This window comes from Solanum stenotomum, chromosome 9 (assembly GCF_019186545.1).
Source record: "Solanum stenotomum isolate F172 chromosome 9, ASM1918654v1, whole genome shotgun sequence".
NCBI classification, from domain to species: Eukaryota; Viridiplantae; Streptophyta; class Magnoliopsida; order Solanales; family Solanaceae; genus Solanum; species Solanum stenotomum.
This window is the reverse complement of record NC_064290.1, coordinates 42,060,502-42,083,082: the sequence shown is the minus strand read 5'-3', so window position 1 is coordinate 42,083,082 and position 22,581 is coordinate 42,060,502. Positions and strand designations below refer to the sequence as shown.

The 22,581-nt window shown below is 30.0% G+C and overlaps 2 protein-coding genes across 2 annotated transcripts; one reads left to right on the top strand and one right to left on the bottom strand.

Annotated features, from left to right (window-relative positions):
- The first annotated feature begins 4,665 nt into the window (after positions 1-4,665).
- LOC125877786 (acetyl-coenzyme A synthetase, chloroplastic/glyoxysomal-like) lies at positions 4,666-10,116 on the top strand. The gene is made up of 17 exons (XM_049559053.1): positions 4,666-4,844; positions 4,926-5,069; positions 6,044-6,199; positions 6,516-6,638; positions 6,769-6,937; positions 7,019-7,101; positions 7,218-7,319; positions 7,405-7,493; positions 7,691-7,781; positions 7,910-8,023; positions 8,323-8,399; positions 8,506-8,584; positions 8,803-8,871; positions 8,958-9,133; positions 9,216-9,272; positions 9,349-9,538; positions 9,624-10,116. Exons 1-17 carry the CDS (start codon positions 4,695-4,697, stop codon positions 9,807-9,809), a joined length of 2,055 nt encoding a protein of 684 aa, XP_049415010.1. The 5' UTR covers positions 4,666-4,694; the 3' UTR covers positions 9,810-10,116.
- A 565-nt stretch (positions 10,117-10,681) lies between these two features.
- LOC125877800 (uncharacterized) lies at positions 10,682-14,067 on the bottom strand. Its single transcript, XM_049559071.1, has 3 exons — positions 13,963-14,067; positions 12,263-12,428; positions 10,682-11,354 (listed from the first exon to the last, which is right to left on the bottom strand). Exons 2-3 carry the CDS (start codon positions 12,344-12,346, stop codon positions 10,827-10,829), a joined length of 612 nt encoding a protein of 203 aa, XP_049415028.1. The 5' UTR covers positions 12,347-12,428; positions 13,963-14,067; the 3' UTR covers positions 10,682-10,826.
- Between the last annotated feature and the right edge of the window lie 8,514 nt (positions 14,068-22,581).

Here is a 22,581-nt window from a genome sequence, read left to right as displayed (position 1 = left end):
AGTTATCTATAAGGCGAAAAAAAGACGAAAAGTTAGTAATATTTATTGTGGCCTTTTGCAGATCAAAAGACAACGAACAAATTCTCTTAGCTTATACTTTAAAAAGCTCATGTTAGTAATCTTCATCCCTTAATCTTGCATCTGTTGACGATGAAATAGTATCTATCTTGGTCATTCCCTCATTGTGTCTACAGTGAGTTTAAAACATGGCTTCACTCTCTTTGTCAATAATGATTAACTGCTTCATAGTGAGATTTTTCAACCAAGAAAATCGGCTAATATTACTTTGTACGACTGTCGTAGGTGCAAACTTTTCATGTTGAAGGTCAAATATAATTGCCCAATTATTTCCAGACATTTTACATGCTTGCGTGCTTGAACTACAATCATTTACTCTTCCTAGCGAAGGAACTAAGAATCAAAAATTGGGATCATCCACTCCGACGAAATAACAGTAATAAGCACTCCACATTTTAAAATAAAATATTCGCCTAATTTATTTATTCCTTTACAATATACAGTTTCTCTATGTAAGTAGCAGGAGACAAAAATTTGAGTGTAGTGAAGCTCAATCATGTGACTTATAGCTGGATTTTGATTGCCTTCACATCACTAGGCATGTATAGATGATTTTTGATTGCCTATACTAACGTCAAAAAATCAGTTGCCTCAACAAAGTTTCTCCCTTTTGGACGCATATAACAGCTTACATCAACCACATCTAGCTATTTATAATTTTTGTGTACATAGAGGTAAAATTGTGATAGCCATTGTTTCGCCTGTTCAAAATATTTGTTCCAACTAAGTAAGTATATAGAGTGTGTGTGTGTTAACTAAGTATATAGTGTATATGTGTGTGTTCATACACTCTTGACTTGTTTATCTTAAGTTCCCCTTGAGCCTGTGTTGACACAGAAATTTATATCTAGTATTTATAGACGAATTTGCACATATTGTTCATCCAATTAAACGCTATACTAATCTAGAATCTACATCATAACTGACACTCTTGGTCAATGTCTTTATTCTCTATTTATTAACACTATTTTACTTTGAATTTAACTTTTATATATATTAAAATAATGTATATTAATGTATTATTGGAGGCAGTCCATCATCATTATTATTCCTTATCAGAAAAAATTATATAACAAGACAAATATATGATATGTATTTATAATAAGTCATTATAGTTTACAATATTACGATTTATAACTATGTGTTTTATAGAAATTTTTTGTCTTCTCTCTCCCTTCCTCCCTTTCCTCTCTCCTCCAATCCCCCNCCCCCCCCCCCCCTCCCCCTTCCTCTCTCTCTCACCCCTTGTTCTCTTCAGCCCAAACAGTTGTACTCCAAAAATTACTCCACATAAATGTGATAGTTGTATTATATATCAAAAGTATTTGTATGTCATATCAACTATATTGTGTATTATATAAAAATTGTATGTGTATGTAGTATTAATTGTATTATGACAATTTACATTCTGTCAATTGTATCCGTCGACACAGATTGTGTTCATTAATATAAATGATACATTATATTCTATATACGATACAAATCAATTGTATTCAAACAATTATATTTTTATTTGTATATATTGTATTTGTATATCTGTATCAATTGTACGAATACAACAAGTATTCATCCTCTCTCCTCCCTCTCTCGATCTCGCTCATCTCTCTCCTTCATCCTCGCTCCTCCCCTAACATATAGCTATAATTCGCAATTAAGCAAACTATAGCTATATACAGTAAAACATAACAAAATTAATATAGATGAGACCATGAAATATTATTATTTTATAGAGGTATTATTTAATCGATAAATTAATATTTATTAATTTAAAGAGTGTTTCAACACGGCAAAATTTGTTCAGGGATGAAATCTCACAGAATTTAAATGAACCCACTTGTGAAAACGTCATTCATGAACTTGAGGTCATGATTAATGATCTTGGTTACCGAAATAAATGGACGTTAATAACATGTTGAATGGGTGAAAATGATACATGTTCAAAGGTTCAGAGCTTGGAAGAAATTTTGGATACAATTGAAAAAAATAATGTTGATGATAAAGTTGAAGATGATACAATATATTTGGAACTAGTTACGAGTAAGGAATCACTTATCGCATTTAGAACTCTTCACAATTTTATGGTGCAGTTCGAAAAGACAACACCGAAACTTTTAGATGTAATAAGAAAAGTTAGAGATGAGCTTCAACTATATTTAAATTTTAACAAAAAACATAACACAATAGAATCATATTTCACTAAATTGTCTTAGATATATTTGTACTTTTAAAGAATTATTAATTCATAATATTAATGGGACCATATATTTATATAGGGGTCTTATGAAAGCATATTATCTTATTATCTTATCGAAATGAGTGATTTTTTTCATTGGCCCAAGTCGAGACCGGATGAAATATTATTTTAGAGAGGTTATTAATTAACCGAGTATTAATTTAGTAAAATTTTACTGTATCTCTAATTAAGCCTTAAACTATAGTCATTTTAAAAAAGTTTTCTAAATTATTAATCATATTTTATTAAGAGAAAATACATAAGTTACCTGCCAAAGATTTATTTTTTCGTTCAAAGCAAACAACAAAAGGTGAAAAAAGAAGAAGCAAATTACAAAATATTTTCCAAAATATATTTTTCTTCCTACTCAACAAATATCCGGTGAAGGAGGCCGAAATCTTTTTGGCAAAGTGGATGGACTTGGTGAGAAATTAAGATGATATTAATAATGATTTGTTTTTTTACAGGAAGAAAGCATCCATATATGTTTGCTTTTGAACTACGAATTATAAAAAAATAAGAAGATAAAATTAAAGAGAAGGTCCACTAATTAAAAATTAAGTATAGTTAATTGATAACTTCTATTAAAAGATGCTGCAGGTACAGCTAATTTTATTTTTTTTTAAAAATAATTATTCGTTTGTCACCTCTTTCTTTTCAACACCTCTAAGGGAATATTAATTTCATTTCGAATAGGAATAAGAAAAGGATATTATAATAATAATTTAAAGTTGAAATAAGAAATTAAATTTATTTAGAATTTGATATTTATATAATTTATATCTTAATAGGATACGTAGTCTAAATAATATATGAATAAATTTTCTAATCCTAGTTAAATAAGATTTTGCACTTAATCTGAATAATATAAAAATAATTTTTCTAATGCATAGTTAAATAAGATTTTGCACTATTATAAAAAGAGGTATTGGTAAATCTTTTCTATTGTGAAATATTGTAGAGAATTGTTTGAACTTAATAAATAAAATATTTTACTGAAAAAAAGTTAAGAGTGTTTAACTTGATATAAAAGTTAATTTAGTTTTATATACTTTGTTACAAGACCCATAAAGATTTGGGACATTTTCACATCGAGTTTTAGTCCGTTAGACCCTTATGGATGGTTGACCATTAAACTCGGGGATATGTTTTAAATTTGTGCAGGCACATATAAATAGAAATCCACGATATAACGACAATAGATATTTTTAAATTTTAACTGATATTGCAAGATTGAAGGTGTATTAAGTTCAGTTAACTAAGTAAGAAATATTTTTAAGATTGCCAATACTTTAAAAATGAAATGAATAATTTGTATTGAGTTTAGAGGTGTTTTCAATACTTCTCTCTAATATTATGATATTAATTAATGAACAAAACTCTATGAACTATATCATCATAATTGATAATAAGTATAATACATAAATATGCCCTTTACTTGATCTCATTTCACATTCATGCTCTCCAACTATGGAAACTTGTATAAAATTAAATAAGTAGACACATGAGTCATATGTGGCATAATACATGTAGGATATCAGATAGGACACAAATTGTCATGTAGAATGTCACGTAAGACATGTGTGTCTATTTGTTCAATTTTATATAAGTTTAAGTGTTTACTTGTGCACGTCCAAAATTGAAGGGCATAAATGTGAAATGAAACCAAGTTAAAGGGCATATTTATGTATTATGCCTCGATGATATGATGTTTTCTTCTTTAATTTTTTTTTTTTTGCAACTTTTTGAAGTTTATACAATGTACACAAACCGATAAGGGGAATTTCTTTTTATTATTGTATATCTGTTCTTTTAAATCTTGCTTGTTATGAATTTAATAGACTGTGCCAAAAATGGAGCAAATACAATTAACTTTAGGAAGTGATCATGAATAATGAATGAAATAAATATAAAACAGAGGCATTTAAGTAGTATTTTATTAAGGGGAAAATAATATTTGTGGAGATGTATTTTCAAAGATTTTGTTTCCATATCGTGCAAAAGACTAGCCAGGTAGTTCATGTCTTCGATGAAGTTATTTTTTTATAAAAAAATTAGATCTCTATTTTGAATTCAGATACCAATTTTTTCAAATAAATCAAAGACAATATAAATTCAAATTATTTAAACTATAATGATGAAATAATTAAACCAAAAAAATTATAATGCACACCAAACGATGTTGTTTTATATGATTGACTTGCTCAAAAATTAAATACTCATTGGTGTCATAAATAAATGTATTATTATATTTTTAGGGATGGCAGATTTGACCGGTATCCCTTTTAATTAAATAAATAAAAGTAGTAGCATCATGTATTGAAGAGTGAGCAATTAAGGATCAGAATAGAATTCAGATCGGAAGAGAGCAGAATTAGCGAAGATGAAATTAATTCCTCCTTGTATTGAATTCAATTCTTCAGCAAATAACAATAGTATCGTTCTTGGGGAAGCTCTTGCATCTGAGGAAGTTAATTTTGTGTTCCCCAGTCAGGAATTCTCCAAACAAGCTAATGTTTCTTCTATACAAAAGGTTAGTTTTCTTCACCCATCCATCATCTAACATTACAGATTTGATTAATTTGTGAGTTTTGATGTTAATCTATGAGTGCAGTATGCGGAGATGTATGCTAGGTCGGTGGAGGATCCCGCCGGATTCTGGTCTGACATTGCATCGGAATTTTATTGGAAACAGAAATGGGGCCAACCTGTTTACACCGACAATCTTCACATTCGCAACGGCAAAATTGATATTCAGGTTCCTATTTTCATCTCCAATTAACTATATTCATACAAATTCCGCATACAATTGCTGATGTAATAATTACTTTTTACTTTTAAAATAAAATTTAGTATCTATTACTCTAATTATAATTAGGTTAGTAAAATGCCCATCCCATTTTTTGTCACACGTTTCAAATTTCGAGGTTGACCGTAAATTTTTCGTAAATATTTTGAATTGTCAATTATTATTTTTTATAATACTTTTTACATAGTTTACAAATATATAAATTTCATTTTCATTTTAAAAAAATTGAAAATTTTATGAGTGAATTCTCCATCATACTTAGACGGTTTGACTTTCGAAAAATGAAATGTGTTAGATGAATTGAGATAGAGGGAGTAATTATTTATAATTTTTATAATTAATTTGATGCAATCAATTTTTGTAATAGATATTGTTACATAAGATACTTTTAGACATGTTATAAAATGTAATTAGTATTTAAAATTTCAGAAATCAAAGAAATTTAGGTCTGTTTTTTTTTTTTTTTTGAATTTATTGTTACTTTATTTTTATTTTTTGCCGGCTATTGATTAAGTTAATGTTATTTAGAAAAAAAGAAGTTAATGTTATTTGAATAATTCAATTATCAATTTAACTTAATAATGATTAGTTTCTTAAAATCAAATTACCATGAATTTGATTTTCTAATCACGTAACACTAGACAAAATTAAATATTTGATCCAACTCGACTCAATATTATTTTTTTTAAAAATGGTTTTACTCGGCTCGATGCCTTAAATGTCTCCGTATTTCTAAGACTAGCTAAAATAGTGGCAGGGATAAATTGGTCTTTTTCTTATGTCAACATTTTCATCTTTTAACCATCTTCCATATTTTCTCATTATTTTTCACTATAGTAATTGTTTCTCCTAAAATTCAATTTGGGTAATACAACATTATGTACAATTAAAAAGTTTCTCATGTCTTGCGTAATTTTCAACAGTGGTTCAAAGGTGGTAAAACAAACATATGTTACAATTGCTTGGATAGAAATATTAGTGCTGGAAATGGTGACAAAGTTGCAATTTTATGGGAAGGAAATGACCTTGGTCGTGATGCCACTTTAACGTACACTCAACTTTTGGCCAGAGTTTGTCAGGTTTTTTTCGTCACTCTTATTTCATCACTTCTCTATTAATATTCTACGAAATACAAAAAAAAAAACAAAAGAAATTTGATATGTTCAACATCTTACATTTATTATCCTCAACTTTCCTCCTAACTCTCTAAATTTAGTAAGAATCACAATTTTAGTAAATGTAAACGGTTGAAATTTGCTTCAAGTCGGCATTTGCGACTTATTTTAAATTAAAATCACGAAATATCAATGAAAATAATATAGGTTCCAACATACTATATACATTGATAAATTTTAAAATTATTTATATTATTAGTGTAATTTACTTTTGTGACAGTTGGCAAATTACTTGAAAAGTATTGGAGTTGGGAAGGGTGATGCAGTTATCATCTACTTGCCTATGCTAATGGAACTTCCGATTGCTATGCTTGCCTGTGCTCGCATTGGTGCCATTCACTCGGTAATATATTTCTCTTGCGTAAATTGTAGCTATCTCTTCCTCGATATTTAAAATATCTATAAAAATTTATGATTGAAATTAGTTATTTGAAAAATATGAGAGATTTATAATGATTGAAGTTGTTGTACAGGTAGTATTTGCGGGATTCTCAGCAGAATCACTTGCACAGAGAATTGTGGATTGCAAGCCAAAAGTAGTGATAACATGCAATGCAGTTAAGAGAGGAGCAAAGACTATTTTTCTCAAAGACATTGTTGATGATGCCTTAACACAATCTGCCCAAAATTCAGTCAAAATAGGTCACTAAATTACTACTAATTAATATCCAAAAATATTACTAATGCGCTACATATATATAATTTCTTTTTACTTCTTTGCAGATGTGTGTTTGACTTTTGAGAATGAATCAGCATTACAAAAACAAATGACTAAATGGGTTGAAGGAAGAGATATTTGGTGGCAGGTTAGTTCAAACTTCAAACCAACTTTGAAATTCGAAAGATGTCACATAAATAAATTGAGACTTTTCGTTTATACGTGTAGTTTAGGTTATATTATATTTACAAATTTTTATTTCAGGATGTAGTTCCAAAATATCCAGTTACATGTGATGTAGAATGGGTTGATGCAGAAGATCCACTTTTCCTACTTTACACTAGTGGTAGTACTGGAAAGCCTAAGGTAAAATTTCATGTTTGTATCGATTATTATTATATATGTATGTTACAATATTTTGATGGGTTTTAGTTGATGTTAATATATTAAGGGTGTTCTTCATACAACTGGAGGCTATATGGTATACACTGCAACAACATTCAAGTATGCATTTGACTACAAACCAAAAGACATTTATTGGTATGTCCTTCAACACATTTAGTTTCTTTCTTCAATATCTTTACCAAATGGATTTATGTTGTATATATATAATATAATGTCCCAAAAGTATGACGGAGGGTATCTGTATACCATTTACACGATAGTTTGGGGGTATATTTGTCCTTTTTCCCTTTATTTATTAATTAAAATACTTTTTTTGTTGTTGTGTTTTGTAGGTGTACAGCTGACTGCGGTTGGATTACTGGTCATAGTTATGTTACATATGGACCTTTACTGAATGGAGCAACCAATGTGGTTTTTGAAGGGGTAATATGTTACTTCATTTTAACATTTTTCTTAAAGAAATATGTTTGAGTTTCATTATAGATATGAATAACCCCCCCAAAAAAATATGTCTAGTGATTTTTACCTTATATATGACTCATATGTTGCAGGCTCCGAATTTTCCAGATGCAGGACGTTGTTGGGATATTGTTGATAAGTATAAAATTTCAATTTTTTACACCGCTCCCACATTAGTAAGATCTCTCATGCGCGAGGGAGACGAGGTAAGCCTACACCTTACTCTATTATCTAATTCTCTTAATCAATTACTTTCAAGTAACTTGTGTTCCACATGAGGGTAGCTCAATATACATTTTTACAAAATAAATTTTAATATTATTTATGTAAAAATAAAATCATAAAAAATAGTTCACTTAAATTTTATTTTGGCTCCAAGAGTAAAAATACTTCTGATTCGAGAAGTTTATGTATGTACCTAAATATAATTTTCTTATTATTTGATCATAAAATGTTTCTTGTTATTATGGAAATATTTTTGATTTGTTAATAAATTTATTTATAGCATGTGACTCGATATTCAAGAAAATCTTTGAGGGTGCTGGGAAGTGTTGGCGAGTCAATCAATCCTAGTGCATGGAGGTTTCTATCTTATACCTATATATGCATCTTTTAATTGATTTTTCTTTAATATGACAACTTTCTTAAAAACAAATACTAATCTTTTTTAAAAAATGTTTTCGGGCAGATGGTTTTTCAATGTTGTAGGAGATGGAAAGTGCCCTATATCTGATACATGGTGGCAAACAGAAACTGGAGGTTTCATGGTATTTCCTCTTTTCTCTATATAATAATAATGAAATGAAATGTAGCATATCAAATTCTTAGTTTCTTCCAATACATCCGTCTAGTTACTGACAGCTTAAGCTTTTTAGATGAGATGGTCACACACTATAATGCATTTGTAAGTTGTTGAATAAACACTACAGTGTACGTATGTACCCTGTTAGAGTTGAGTTCATTATTATTATTTTTTGTCTTGTAGATTACTCCAATGCCAGGAGCTTGGCCCCAGAAGCCTGGTTCTGCTACATTACCATTTTTTGGTGTCCAGGTAACCTATAACAGGACACATGCTACATTTTATGGCGATTACAATACGTCCACTATGATGTAATAAATATTTATTAATTATTGTAGCCTGTAATAGTGGACGAGAAGGGTGTGGAGCTAGAAGGTGAGTGTAGTGGATATTTATGCGTGAAAAATTCATGGCCTTCTGCATTCAGAACACTTTACGGAGATCATGAAAGATATGAAACTACATACTTTAGTGCCTTTCCTGGATATTACTTTACGGGTGATGGTTGCAACAGGTACATACCTGGTTAACTAATTTTCATGATCATAATACATACGTATGTACGTGTATATATAAGCTCTTGGTTGCATGTATAGGGACAAAGATGGTTACTACTGGCTCACTGGCAGAGTAGATGATGTTATTAACGTCAGGTACATATATACACGCGTTCAAATTCATCCAATTTACTTGCTTTTGTTATTTGAACTATATGGTGCATATGTACAGTGGACACCGCATTGGCACAGCTGAAGTAGAGTCAGCTTTAGTTTCACATCCTCAATGTGTTGAAGCTGCTGTTGTTGGCGTGGAGCATGATGTTAAAGGACAAGGGATATACGCGTTTGTTACTTTGGCTGAAGGTGTTTCATATAGTGAGGAACTCAGAAAAAGTCTTATCAAAGTTGTTAGAGATAAGGTATGATTTTGATTTGTCTTTGTTAGAAAGATATGAAAACTGGCCTATGTCGAAAAGTAATAAAATTATTTGACATTAATGCTAGATTGGAGGTTTTGCTGCACCAGACAAGATCCATTGGGCACCAGGTCTACCAAAGACAAGAAGTGGCAAAATAATGAGAAGAATATTGAGAAAAATTGCTTCAAACAGCTTAGATGAGCTTGGGGACACAAGTACTTTGGCTGATCCTACTGTTGTTGATCAACTTATTGCACTTGCTCATTCTTGATGCCACTTTAATTTTACCTTATTCTTAATTAATTCCGCGATTGTTTGTTTTTTTGACATCAAAATCTTGTCTCGACTTCGATTCGAGACGCTACGCCTTCTAAAAGATGCAATCCTTGGAGTCCAGATTATGTAGCCTTTATTGGTGGACGCAGTAACATGTCTTACTGTCTACTTATATTTGACATGACACCTCATATATATGAGCCTGCACTTTTTGAGATAATATGGGTGTATATTATTCATAAAAGGTGGTGGTTTTTCATTTTGAAAATTACAAAACTGCAATAGTTCCAGCTTGTCTTTAACTTCCTTTTGTGTTAGGTTATTATTCAACTATATTAATAATGTATATGTTTATTCAAGTATTTATTTGATAAGTAATCATTGTTCAACTATCTATGTTGTGGCATTTTATTTGAATGGACAATGAGACAAATTTCATTCACTTTTGAAGTAAATTATGTTTATTTGCAAAGTTATTCTGAAATGATGAACTATACCTCATTGCTTTCATATATGATCCATGTGCAAATGAAAATAAGTTGGACTTCGATCCATATTGTTGCATAATGATGTATCAAGTATCATTTAATAGCTAATTTTGCTTCACTTAGTCTAAATTTGTTTGGAAAAAAAAGAAGTCTAAATTTGCTTATGAGTGAGTTTCCTTCTGTACACTCTAGTTTGACCTAATTTACAGACAATTTTCTTTTAGCTTCCAACTTCAAAACTTGATTTCATCTGTCTTCTCTAATTTTAGAAATTTAGTACTATTATTGACATGGAAGAAGTTCATTTTGAATTGCCAATACAGTGATCGGAGATCTTCCTCAAACAACTTTCAACCACTTGCGACAAAATTTTCAAACCTATCTAGTATGAAAATATTGACACAAAAAGTGAAAATATACAAGTATGAAAATTGACAAATAAGCACATCGAAGATTTTGAAGGAATTACAAACTAGCCTTTCCATATATTAAGTACAAAAGAATGAAGTTGAAGTTAATACAACCTATGACCTCCTATTTAAACTAAGATCTTGGGAAAACCAATAAGCTTGAGTGGCACTTTCTTTGTTGAATATAGCACTTGAAGTAGCATCACCACACTCTTCAAACTTGGTTGAAGTAGAAAAACTTATCTCCTTTTCTTTATTATGACTTTTCAACCTTTTTTTACTATTGCTAGGTCCAATACTTAGTGTTAGCTCCACATTTGTTTCCTCATCATTCCTCATCTTCTCATCCTCATAATTACTAGTTGAACTTCTTTCTTCCATTTCAATATTCAATCCTCTAATTGGTATTAATATTGTTTTTGAGTTCTCACCTGAGCAACTACCACTTGTTTCTCTTTGTTGATCATCTCCTAAACCATAAACATTAACACCATTAAACTCTATTTCTCTTCTAGGCTGTTGCCAAGTAGACATGTTGTTGATCATAGACTTGTGTCTTGGATCCTCTATCCTTGACATCTCATTCTTCACATCCAACATCAGTTTCCTTTGAAGATTGTATAGTTTGTGGAGCTCTGTTACCTGTCGCAGTTTAAGTTATATGCACTGACTGATATTAGACAATCATACTACTTCATTGACAATAATTGTAGGTAACTTCCTATAATAAGTCATTAACTAAATGGCAACCTAAAAGAAAAAAACATGCTATAACAAGTTGAATTACACAGATAATGTAAAGATCATTATGCTATTTGTCACCATAACAAAAACAACTTTTAGCAGCAATAAATATACATATTAACAAAGAGTGCTAAAGCATTTACAAACATTAGTTAATTGTCATTGAATCCAATGTCGCTATAGGCTTTAGGAACACTTAATTACAAAAAATGCTAATTGCTGTTGAGGTACATATTAGCGACAATTAAATGTCACTAAAGATTATTTTTGGTGTAGTGCGTATATAATATAAATCCATTTGTTTTTACTTGGTCAAACTTTTCCTTCTTTATTTCTATAGATCCATGCGCAGTTAAGCTAATCATAAAAAAGTGAAATTAATTAGGGTGTCATTGACTAGACAAATTGTGAAGCATGTGATTTTGATCTGTCACAAACTGGATGACAATAATTAAATACTCAAGACTACCTTTTATCTCCTTAATCTTAGGGGTACACTAATGGACCAATTAACTAATGACTATAAAAAGAAGTACATCAATTTAAATAAATACTCCCTCCCCTTAATTTTGTTTGGCTGTTTCAGAAAATGATACATTTCTATATCTTTCTAATGAGAATATTTTATAACGGTACAAATGTTATACTGATTTACGATTACAATTTTTCATAGTCACACGAATATTATGACTTGTTTAACATAACAAATTTTAAAGATTCTTTTATTCTCTCTTAAACGTTAAGGCAAAATCAAACCGTATCAAACAAATTGAATGAAAAGGAAGTATATACATAAATATGTGTACCTGCTGCTTGAAAATATCCTCATGCATGATCATTGTCCTCTTGATGGATTCTGTACTACTCTTCAATTCAATAATTCTATCCATTTTGAATTGCCAATTTTGTATGAATTGTTTGGGGAATTACTATCTATTGGATTTTTGGCATATAAGAGTCTTGTTGCCATTCCTACAACATTCAATATTATTGAAATTAAGAGAGATGAATGTCAATAAGAGTTTTGTTTCAAAAAGAGTATTTCGAAAATTACAAATGATATTAAGGCTAAAATAGTAATAAGACCACCATACATTTTCATATATTATAGCGATATGAGTATCGGAGTAGAAACCTTATTTGTATATGATGATGATCTTTTCCTTGTATCTCAAGCCACCACACCACCCATGGTAAACTTGTTTGTATATATGGATAATAATAATGTGGAGAGCAATATGGAACACTTATAGTAAGAGACTTTTAGAATGAATGCAATCAGTTACCTGATACAGGTTATCGATATTCGGTGAGAAGTGAAGAATATTTCATGAAATTAGCATGAAAGTTAAATCAGACACAACGATTACTATTTATTAAGAAAAAAATCTAATTAAAAAATGTATGTAGTTGTAGAATATCTTAAATACTCCACTGGGCCGAATATTGTTCCACCATTGTCACTTCTAATTTTATTTATTTATTAGCATGCTTACTTTCATTTCGACATTATTAATAAATAAAAAAAACAAAATTCCTTTAGCTTGCCTTTGAAATTTATACCACATCAAGTGGTTCAAAGATTAATTACTTTATGTGGTAAACAATATGTGTGTGTTTCAAAAGATCAAGTCAAAAATTGCTGCAAGAATCTCATCTAAAGGAACACCAATTAATTAGTATTCAATATAAAGTTAATCATCTTTTTTTTAGTGCATGCTTAGATGCCTTTTCTAATTCCACTTGTTTGAATATGGCTTTTTCCACTTGATGTTTGATATCTTCTTGAGACTCAATCAATTATAAATTTATCAAAAAGTCTTACTTTTGAAGGTAATTAAGGATTGAATATTAAAGAAGACATTATTTTTCAAAATTAGAAATCAAAATCTTTAATTAAGAATATAAAAATACTCAAAAGTTTTTATTAGTAACTTCAAACTTTGGGTGGTGTTTCATTAATCATTTTGTGTTTGCCCTTAATTGGCATCAATCACGTTATAATAAATTTGAAATAATGGGGAAACTATTGATATAGAAACTTAAAAAGCTTTTATTAGTCTTCTTGAAAGTCAAAATAAAGGCATTGGATAAAACTTGTATATGACGCAAAAGATGCCAAAATATATAAAAAAAAAATAAAAATAACACACTCATACACTGTGCCATAACATCCAAAGCTAAAAATTCATTGTTTTCTTTTTGTGCAACAATTTCATCAATTCATATTAAAAAGATTTGCAAGACTTTTTATCTTCATATAGTTATAAAACTGAAATTGCAAGACAATTTCAAATTATTCAAAATGTATACTGAAAATAATAAAAAGAATATAAGATTCATGAGATGACAAACAAAAATGTAGAAATAATTGCATTGAAAAAACAAAAAGAGGAACAATATTTCACATCAATATGAAGCTAATGAGAATATATTATATATTCTCATTAATTTGTGGAGAAATCAATTATTTATATTAAATAAAAAAGAAGAGGAAATAAGTTACCTGAAATTTGAAGTATGATGGGATCCAAGGAGTTCTTTCATTGAAAGATAGATTGTCTTTAATTTTTTGTTATCAATTGATGATTTGCACCTCTCCTTTTTTTTTGTGACAAAAAAATTAGGAGAGAATTGAGAAAATTAAAGAAGCAAAGAATGGGTTGAGCTTGAATGAAACAATAGATGATATTTTACATCTTAATTAGAATATCATCTTTTACACCTTTTTCTTGGAGAAACAACAAAGCAATCTTCCACTAATTAATTGATTAATTACATTAAAACGTTTAATTATTCATCTTGACAGCCTGTACTGTGTATGTCCAATGTGTGTGAGAGAGGGAGGGAGATTAATAGAAAGAAAACGTTAATACTCTCTTTAATAAATGTACAAAAATTTGTTGGAAGAATACAAATATATTATGGAAGGAAAGATCAAACGTTTTGAGATTAGAAGGGGGATTAGGACGAATTTAAAGTTTATGAGTTGAAGATTCTAGTCTTTTTAATTTATTGAATAATCAGTTGATAATTGTATCGACAACTTATTATAACAATCCACAGTAATGGGGGTGGGAGATGACTCTTATGGATGGCTATGATGGTGGTTGATATTGGTGGCTGATGGTGATAATGGTAAATAAATGAAATTGGTGAATCATTATTTTTGTAGAAATATTATAATAAATATCTTAATGATATTAAAACTTTGTTACAAATTTTAATAAGTCTGTAGACTCATTAAGTGATTGTAACATGAATAAAAACAAGCACACTTAGGAGTCGTTTGGTAGGGAGTATTAATACGAATACTTCATGTATTATGTATGATATTATTTAGTACTATGTTTGGTAGGATTTTAGGCCTATGCATTACTAATCCATGAATTAGTTATACATCCTACATTGTATTATAGGATGTATAACTAATATCTTCCATTTGGTCATATTAGTAATACATAGGATTTGATACCATGGGATTGATCTTTGTAAATACAAAAACAGCCGTCAAATCTTTTTAATCATTTTATTTATTTTCTTGATTTTATGTTTTATATTTGTACTTGTAAATTTATTGAAATAAACAAATTTTATTATTTAGAGAGAAAGTTGTTTGTTGGTAAATAAATCCAATGTAAATCAATACAATAATTCCATGAGGTTGGCCCAAAATCTTATCCAAGCGAACAAAAAAAAAACAAAAAATATCAGAATTTCCAAATCCATACTACCCTTCAAGAGTAGATCGAAATGAAGAAGGAGACGACGACTCAACTCAATCACCATCAATGTTAACGTCAGAAAATCAATAAAAATAGATGAATTTTGGATATATACACTTTAGGCATTTACGAGTTTCACATATGTTGTGTGAAAGAAGAATGTCAATTTCACTACAAGAAAGCAAAATGTCAATTACATAGGGATTTTCCTGGAGATTGTAGAGGCAAATTCGTAGGAAACTAAGTTTCCTACGGATTTTTCTATTAAAAAAAATTCGATGGTAAAACCTTTCTAGGTAATTATTTCCTTACTTGGGAATTTTCTTGCAAATAATATTAAAAATATCCCAAATATTTTTGGTAAAAAAAACAATATTAATTATTATTATTATCATCCGATTATTTTTATTTATTTTATTTTGTTCATTATAATTTATACCCTAGGCCACATTCACACACTTACTTTGGATTTCTAGTTTTAACTCCACTCCCCCCATTCAATATAATTACAATTACACATTACACAACTTAATTAATTTCATGCCAACCACCCTGTACATATTTCCTCAAATTTAATTCTCTTTCTTTTCTTACTGAGAAGATTATAAATGCAAAATATTTGGTGTCTTCCACCGATGTGGTACGAAAAGTACCATTGACACAATCAATTTTTGGTGTCTTTCCCTAAATTTGATCAATTTTTAAATTTAATCATGACTGTTTGTTTATTTCACCATCCTTTGTTGGTTGTGAGTGAGTTTCCTATTGAAAATTTCTAATTCTTAGATTTGAGACTTGGTTTCTGTCCATGTTTAAAATTATTCTTGCATCTATTGATAACTCTTGAATATTATTGTATGATATACTATCAACACCTGCAAAAATTTAGTTAAAAAAAATTCACAATTTTATTTTCCTCTTTATACACATGCTCCACCACTATTGAAACGCCTTCCATCAATCTCAAAATCCTCCTTACTTTTAAAGGAACACTCAAAGGAATCTCCTATATATCATCTACGATTTTTTTAACAAAAAAAAAAGAATCCATTTTCATAGAAAGGCAGAATATTTTGAGTGATAAAATATTCCAATTCATGCCTAAATGCTTTAACTTTAAGAGTTCTGTCTTCATCTAGAGAATTTGAATACATCACCTTACATCATATCCTAGGGTAATAATGATTCAATCAATAAATTAAATCAAATCAGACCATGAAGAAGACATATTTATTAACATAGTTTTGGCCATTAAATATAGATTATTCTGTTGTAAAACTTAAGAACAAAAGAACAATATAAAGAGGAAGAGAAGAAGAATATAAGAAAAGAGGAGCAATAAACTTTCTTTCTTTCAAGTGTTCACCAAATCTTCAAGTGTATACAATATGAACCCTTATGCCTCTATTTATAGTGTAACATAGAGACATACAAAAGTTTAGTCACAAACATGACATTAACATGAATATAACGGGGAGGTTATGGAAGTGAAAGGTCACAAGAATAATGGTTATAAAGGTGGAGGTTATGGTTATCTTCATAATGGAGGAAAGTATGGAGTAACTTCTTGATGGAATGGACGTCCACAATATATTATTTTATAACATTCCCCCTTGGATGTCCATAGATAATATGCCTCGTTAAAACCTTACTAGGAAAAAACCCCGTGGGAAAAAATTCTAGTGAAGGAAAAAGAGTACACATATCTTTTAATACGCTTTGAATGTTGCCTCGTTGAAAACCTTACCAAGAAAACCCAACTGGGATAAAACCATGGTTAAAGAAAAGAGTACAACACGTATTTTTCTCCCCCTGATAAAAACTTTACTTGATATCTCGAAGACGATGCATTTCAATCTTATATCACAACTCCTCAAATATTGATGTTGGCAATCCTTAGTGAATGAATTTACAAGATATCACTTGAATGGGTCTTTGAACGTCTATCTCACCATTTTGTTGAAGATCATGTGTGAAAAATACTTTTGGGTGAAATATGCTTTGTCTGACCTCCTTTGATTGTATCCTCCCTTCAATTGAGCTATATATTATTTTCGTAGATGGTGGTTAGAATATCCTTTGTCAAAGGAAAATCACATATTTTCTGAATATGATAGATCATGATTCCAACCATACACACTCCTGACTTGCTTCATAGATCAATATTATTTCTGTATGATTTGAAGAAGTGATTACCAATGTTTGTTTCTTTGAATGCCAAGATATTGTTGTGCCTCCATATGTAAACAAATAGCTCATTTGCGATCGAGCTTTATGCAGAACAAATAAATATTCTGCATCTACATAATCAAATCATTTCTAACTCAGAGATTGATCATTTCAATTTTATACGTTGCTCGTCTTTTCTTCTAAAAAAAAATCACACATCTTCTATGTGTTGAGTCACTTTCTTTGTTAGTTTCTTGGCATAACTTGTATGGCAATCCCCTCACATAACTTTTTATATGTATATCAAATAATCTTCTAGCATTTGCATAACCGTCAATCTGTAAGTGCACCAATTGCACTAATACATGACATTTTAAATCATTTTCATGAGATCAAAAAGATTCTTTCTCTGTGTTAAGCTATCTCAAAACCATTGGATACTCAATGGAATTGCTTTTAGGCATTTTAAATCCTTCAAGGATTTTCATATAACTTCATCGTCTAGTTAGACATAGTAATCATTATGCATATTCCAGTATTTCATCTATTGCCAGACTGAAACAAGTCTCATTGGATCCACCATTGGAGAATATATCTCCATTTAATAATGTCAGGATTTTTTCGAAACCCTTTATGCCCTAAGGCACAAACCGCACTTTATATCTTACGGTTATACTTTTGCACAATGATTCATTTATACTACACTGACATTATATTTTGATCCATGAACTATAAGATCAAAAACATCACTTTTCTAAGTGAAACAAAATATACTTGAATAGTGCCAATCATTTATCTGTTAACACTATATGACAGATTCAAATTTAAGATCCTCGTAACCATTTATAGCATTGAGTGCTACTTCATATTAAAGATACCATCGACGGTCATTTTGATACTGATTCCAATAGGACATAACATATCGAGATCTCTTTATTTATCATCAGTTTCAGGTACCTCAACCTTTGCAAAGGTTTTATGAAGTGTTATGTCATAGTGCTCTTTCAGAGCACTTACCTCATTATCATGACCATTTTGATAATTTGCTCCTCTCCTTCCTCAAGGAGTTTTACATTTGGAATCGATTGGTCTATCACGCTTTTGGCGTACCATAGACTTTGTCCTTTAAGGACTATTTATTGGAGCATTTGCAGCTTAATTAAAATATTGGGTCAGCAAATGCATCTGGCAAATTATTTGCAACATTTTGCAAATGAATTATCTCGTGAACTTCAAGTTCATATTTTTTTTAACGAGGATCTAGATAATTCACCCCACACATAATTTTCAGCTGCTAAACATATCTCCCTCTAATGTTAGGAATCTAACATTTACCCCCAACCTCATTTGGGGATCCATCTTTGTGTGTGGTGGAGCAATAAAATCATATGTGCACACATCAAATTCTTAGATGGAAATTATTTGGTTCCTGACCCTGAACCAATTGTGATGAGAGAACCTTGTTGGCTTGATGCATACACGTTAAATAAACTCATCTCATATCAAATTTTATTTGAGAGATTTGTTCTCATAATCAATGGTCTAGCTATAATTGGAGGCAAACAATTTCTGCTAAATCAACCACATTATCAACATAATTTTAAAGTTTGGAAATGTGCTCTTAATTTAATAATTCGAGCAAACAACCTTACAAAAATCAATTTGTAAGTTGATACAAATGCACATGTGACCATACCATAGATGCATCTATTAAATCATAATAGTAAGCGGTCCACATGGCAGGTGAACATGCCCATATTCACCTTTCTATATGTTTCAAATAATTTCAAGGGATACCTCCGCACCTTAGTTGATAAAATTATCATTTTATCATGAGAACAAGAAACACAAGAGAATTCTTGAAGAATCTTTTATTTCTTCAAACATATAGTCACATGAATTCTCAATTTCTTTTGCATCACATTTGAACCAGAATGGTCAACAGGTTATATGCGAACTGATATTTATTCTAGTAAACTTCTAGTTTACTTTTGCATGTGATTCCTTCATCATGCCCGTATCTTTATACAACAAACAAGAGAAAGACGGATAACCTTTTATGTAAATATTCATAACCCGCTTTGATTGTAGTAATCTAAAGATATTTAATCTTTCAATAATTTACAGTCTCAATATAATAAATTTTATTTTAATTCCTTCGAAACTTAAAAAGTTTCTTTTGAGACTTACTACAATCCCAATATTATGAACTATTTCATTCCTCTGGATAGAAACAAATTAGCTCTTTCGGAACTCTCAATTAATTTTGTGTACCACCACAAATTTCACAACACCATTCTTATGGTGACCATTTCATTCAAGGAGAAAATTATTATTATTGTCATGGTTAAATTTATTACATGCAAGACTTATTTCTTGATAACCAATGACAAATTTGTGTTGCCACACAATAATATTTATTTTGGTCATGACCACAACCTTTATAGAAAAGAATTACTTCTTTCTTTTGCACTCCAATAGTTCATAATAAAAACATACCACAATATTTGTGTAGTACTCAAAGTATATGATCAAAATGACTATTTATGTCAAAATATATTATTTTTTTTCAATATCTCAAACCTCCCGTAGAGGTGAGATGTGACATTTATCCAACCATACATGAACATGTTCTTACCCATACGAACACAAGTCACATTCTCTTCAAGAAATGAACCATAACCATTTGTACATGCTCCATAAGTTTTTATCATAAACTCATTGTCATGCTTTGGCATTATCAAATTTATGTAACTCACCTCAACATCACTTTAAGAGGTCAAATGTACCAAATGTACTACCACTTTGTATTCCTTTATTTTGATGGAGGATTTACAAAACTTTTCAAATTTGGGTTGCACCAACAACAATGTGCCCAATAACTTCTCACACCACTTTGATGGATAAAAATTACCTTTACATTTGAAGGAGCATCTTAAGAAACAATGTGTCCAATAACCTTTCATACCACTTTAATGGACAAAATTACCTTCACATTTGAAGGACCATCTTAAGAACCCATAATGTTCTTCCTTTTAATTACCACAATGATGACCATTAACATTTTACCACACCCATATTCATACATTCAATTACTTGTCATTTTTCAGACATATTATGCACTGCTACCACATCCACATAAGAGAATGGAACAAATTAATTGGGTAAATTTCATGACTTTCAGTCAAAAGTATAAAACTTTATGTTAGTCATCATCATATCATCACTATAGTGCATTAGGACTTAAACTCAATGTCTTACCTATATAAAGACGCCTTTGGTCAAAGATCAATGGGACTTGAACCCAACTTCTTATTATCATGGTGCACCGAAACTTTAAATCGATGCCTTATCCATTTGGTGCGGTGAAGCTTGAATTCACCGTCTTACCCTCAATCAATGTCTTAATAAACCAAATGCATTTCCAAAAAAAATATATATTGAATACCATAAATATAATTTGAATTTGACTTAAAACATAAGAAAAATGAACCAAATCAATTAATTAGAACAACATGTTGGAATCATGTAAAAGTCCCAAGTTAAAATGAATTAAAACCTTTTAACATTTCTTCTCAATATTGTTACGAAGGATTAACATAATTTACTAACCATTTTAAAATAACCACAAAATAAACTTCTTTATATTTACTTTGTTTCAATCCTTCAATAGTAGAACAATCGTGCTGATAACATGTTGTAAAACTTAAGAACAAAAGAACAATATAAAGAGGAAGAGAAGAAGAATATAAGACAAGAGGAACAATAAACTAACTTTCTTTCTTTCAAGTGTTCACCAAATCTTCAAGTGTATACAATATGAACCCTTATGCCTCTATTTATAGTGTAACATAGAGGCATACAAAAGTTTAGTCACAAACATGATATTAACATGAATATAATGGGGGAGGTTATGGAAGTGAAAGGTTACAAGAATAATGGTTATAAAGGTGGAGGTTATGGTTATCTTCATGGAGGAAAGTATGGAGTAACTTCTTGATGGAATGGACATCCACAATATATTATTTTATAACATATTCCTATTAATACCCATCTTCATGCTACTTGTAGACATCTTTTCTTCATGAGAGCATGTAACCTTTCTCCTTCTCCATATTTTTTACACAATAATAAACATAGGTATAACTTTAAACAAAGGCTTCAATCTAGGAGCCACATCTTTTGTTTCCACTTATTAAATATGTCTCTAAACTGGACAAAGCAATTGCTGCAATTTTTTTCCACATTATCTCATAATCAAGGCATATAATGAAAAGGTGTTCAATAGTTTCTTGATCATAGCCACAAAATAAAAAATTCTGCTATTAATGAGAACTTCTTCAACTGACAGTTTTTTCCGAGTTAATATCTTAAAAAGTATGTGAATTTATCTAGCAAAGTCATTAAACTTTGTTTTATATCAATAAAATCACTCAACTTAAGACATTTATCTACAAAAATCACTCAACTACATTTAACATAACAAAATAAATTATTTTTTAGGCTATATAAACATGAACCCCCTAAAAAATAATGTTTTTAAAAACCATTTTATCAATGATTCAGTTCCTTGTCTAACCACAAACGAAAATAATTAAATTTTGGGTGTAAAATACATATTCATAAAAAAATTTTAAAAAAAAGAAGAAGAGAAAAAGCATAATATGATGAAGCCGGAGAGTTTAAAGCTCTAGTTAAAACTTGAACCAATAGAATAAATCAAGCGGGAGAAAAAAGGTCTCCTTGGTTGAATGAAAGAAACCACACGTACTTGATCAAAATTAATTATATCAATTGTTTGCAATCAGCCTCCACACCAACATCAAATTCCATATTTTTTTTAGAACTTTACCTAAGAAATTCCAATTCACCATGTCATAAGCCTTGCCTTGGCAATATCAAGTTTAATCACTAAATTTGATATCAGAAATGAATTTTTTTGAGCATGATTCTCTGTAATATTTCAGCCAGATTGATTCTTAGAGATCGATCTACTCCAATGAGATATGATAGAGCAGTCTTAGTCTTGTTTAATTTGTGCTTCAAGTTAATGAACATATCACTCTCTTGCTCCTTACCACAACCAAAAAGTCCTTTATTTGTCAGTTCAAAATTTTAATTTTGATTGTGATTGACACACTACATCCAAACATACATTCTCTTAAATTTCTGACATTTCAGGCAATAACAACAAATTTTTATGATATCTGTGAATCATTTGAATTCTCTGA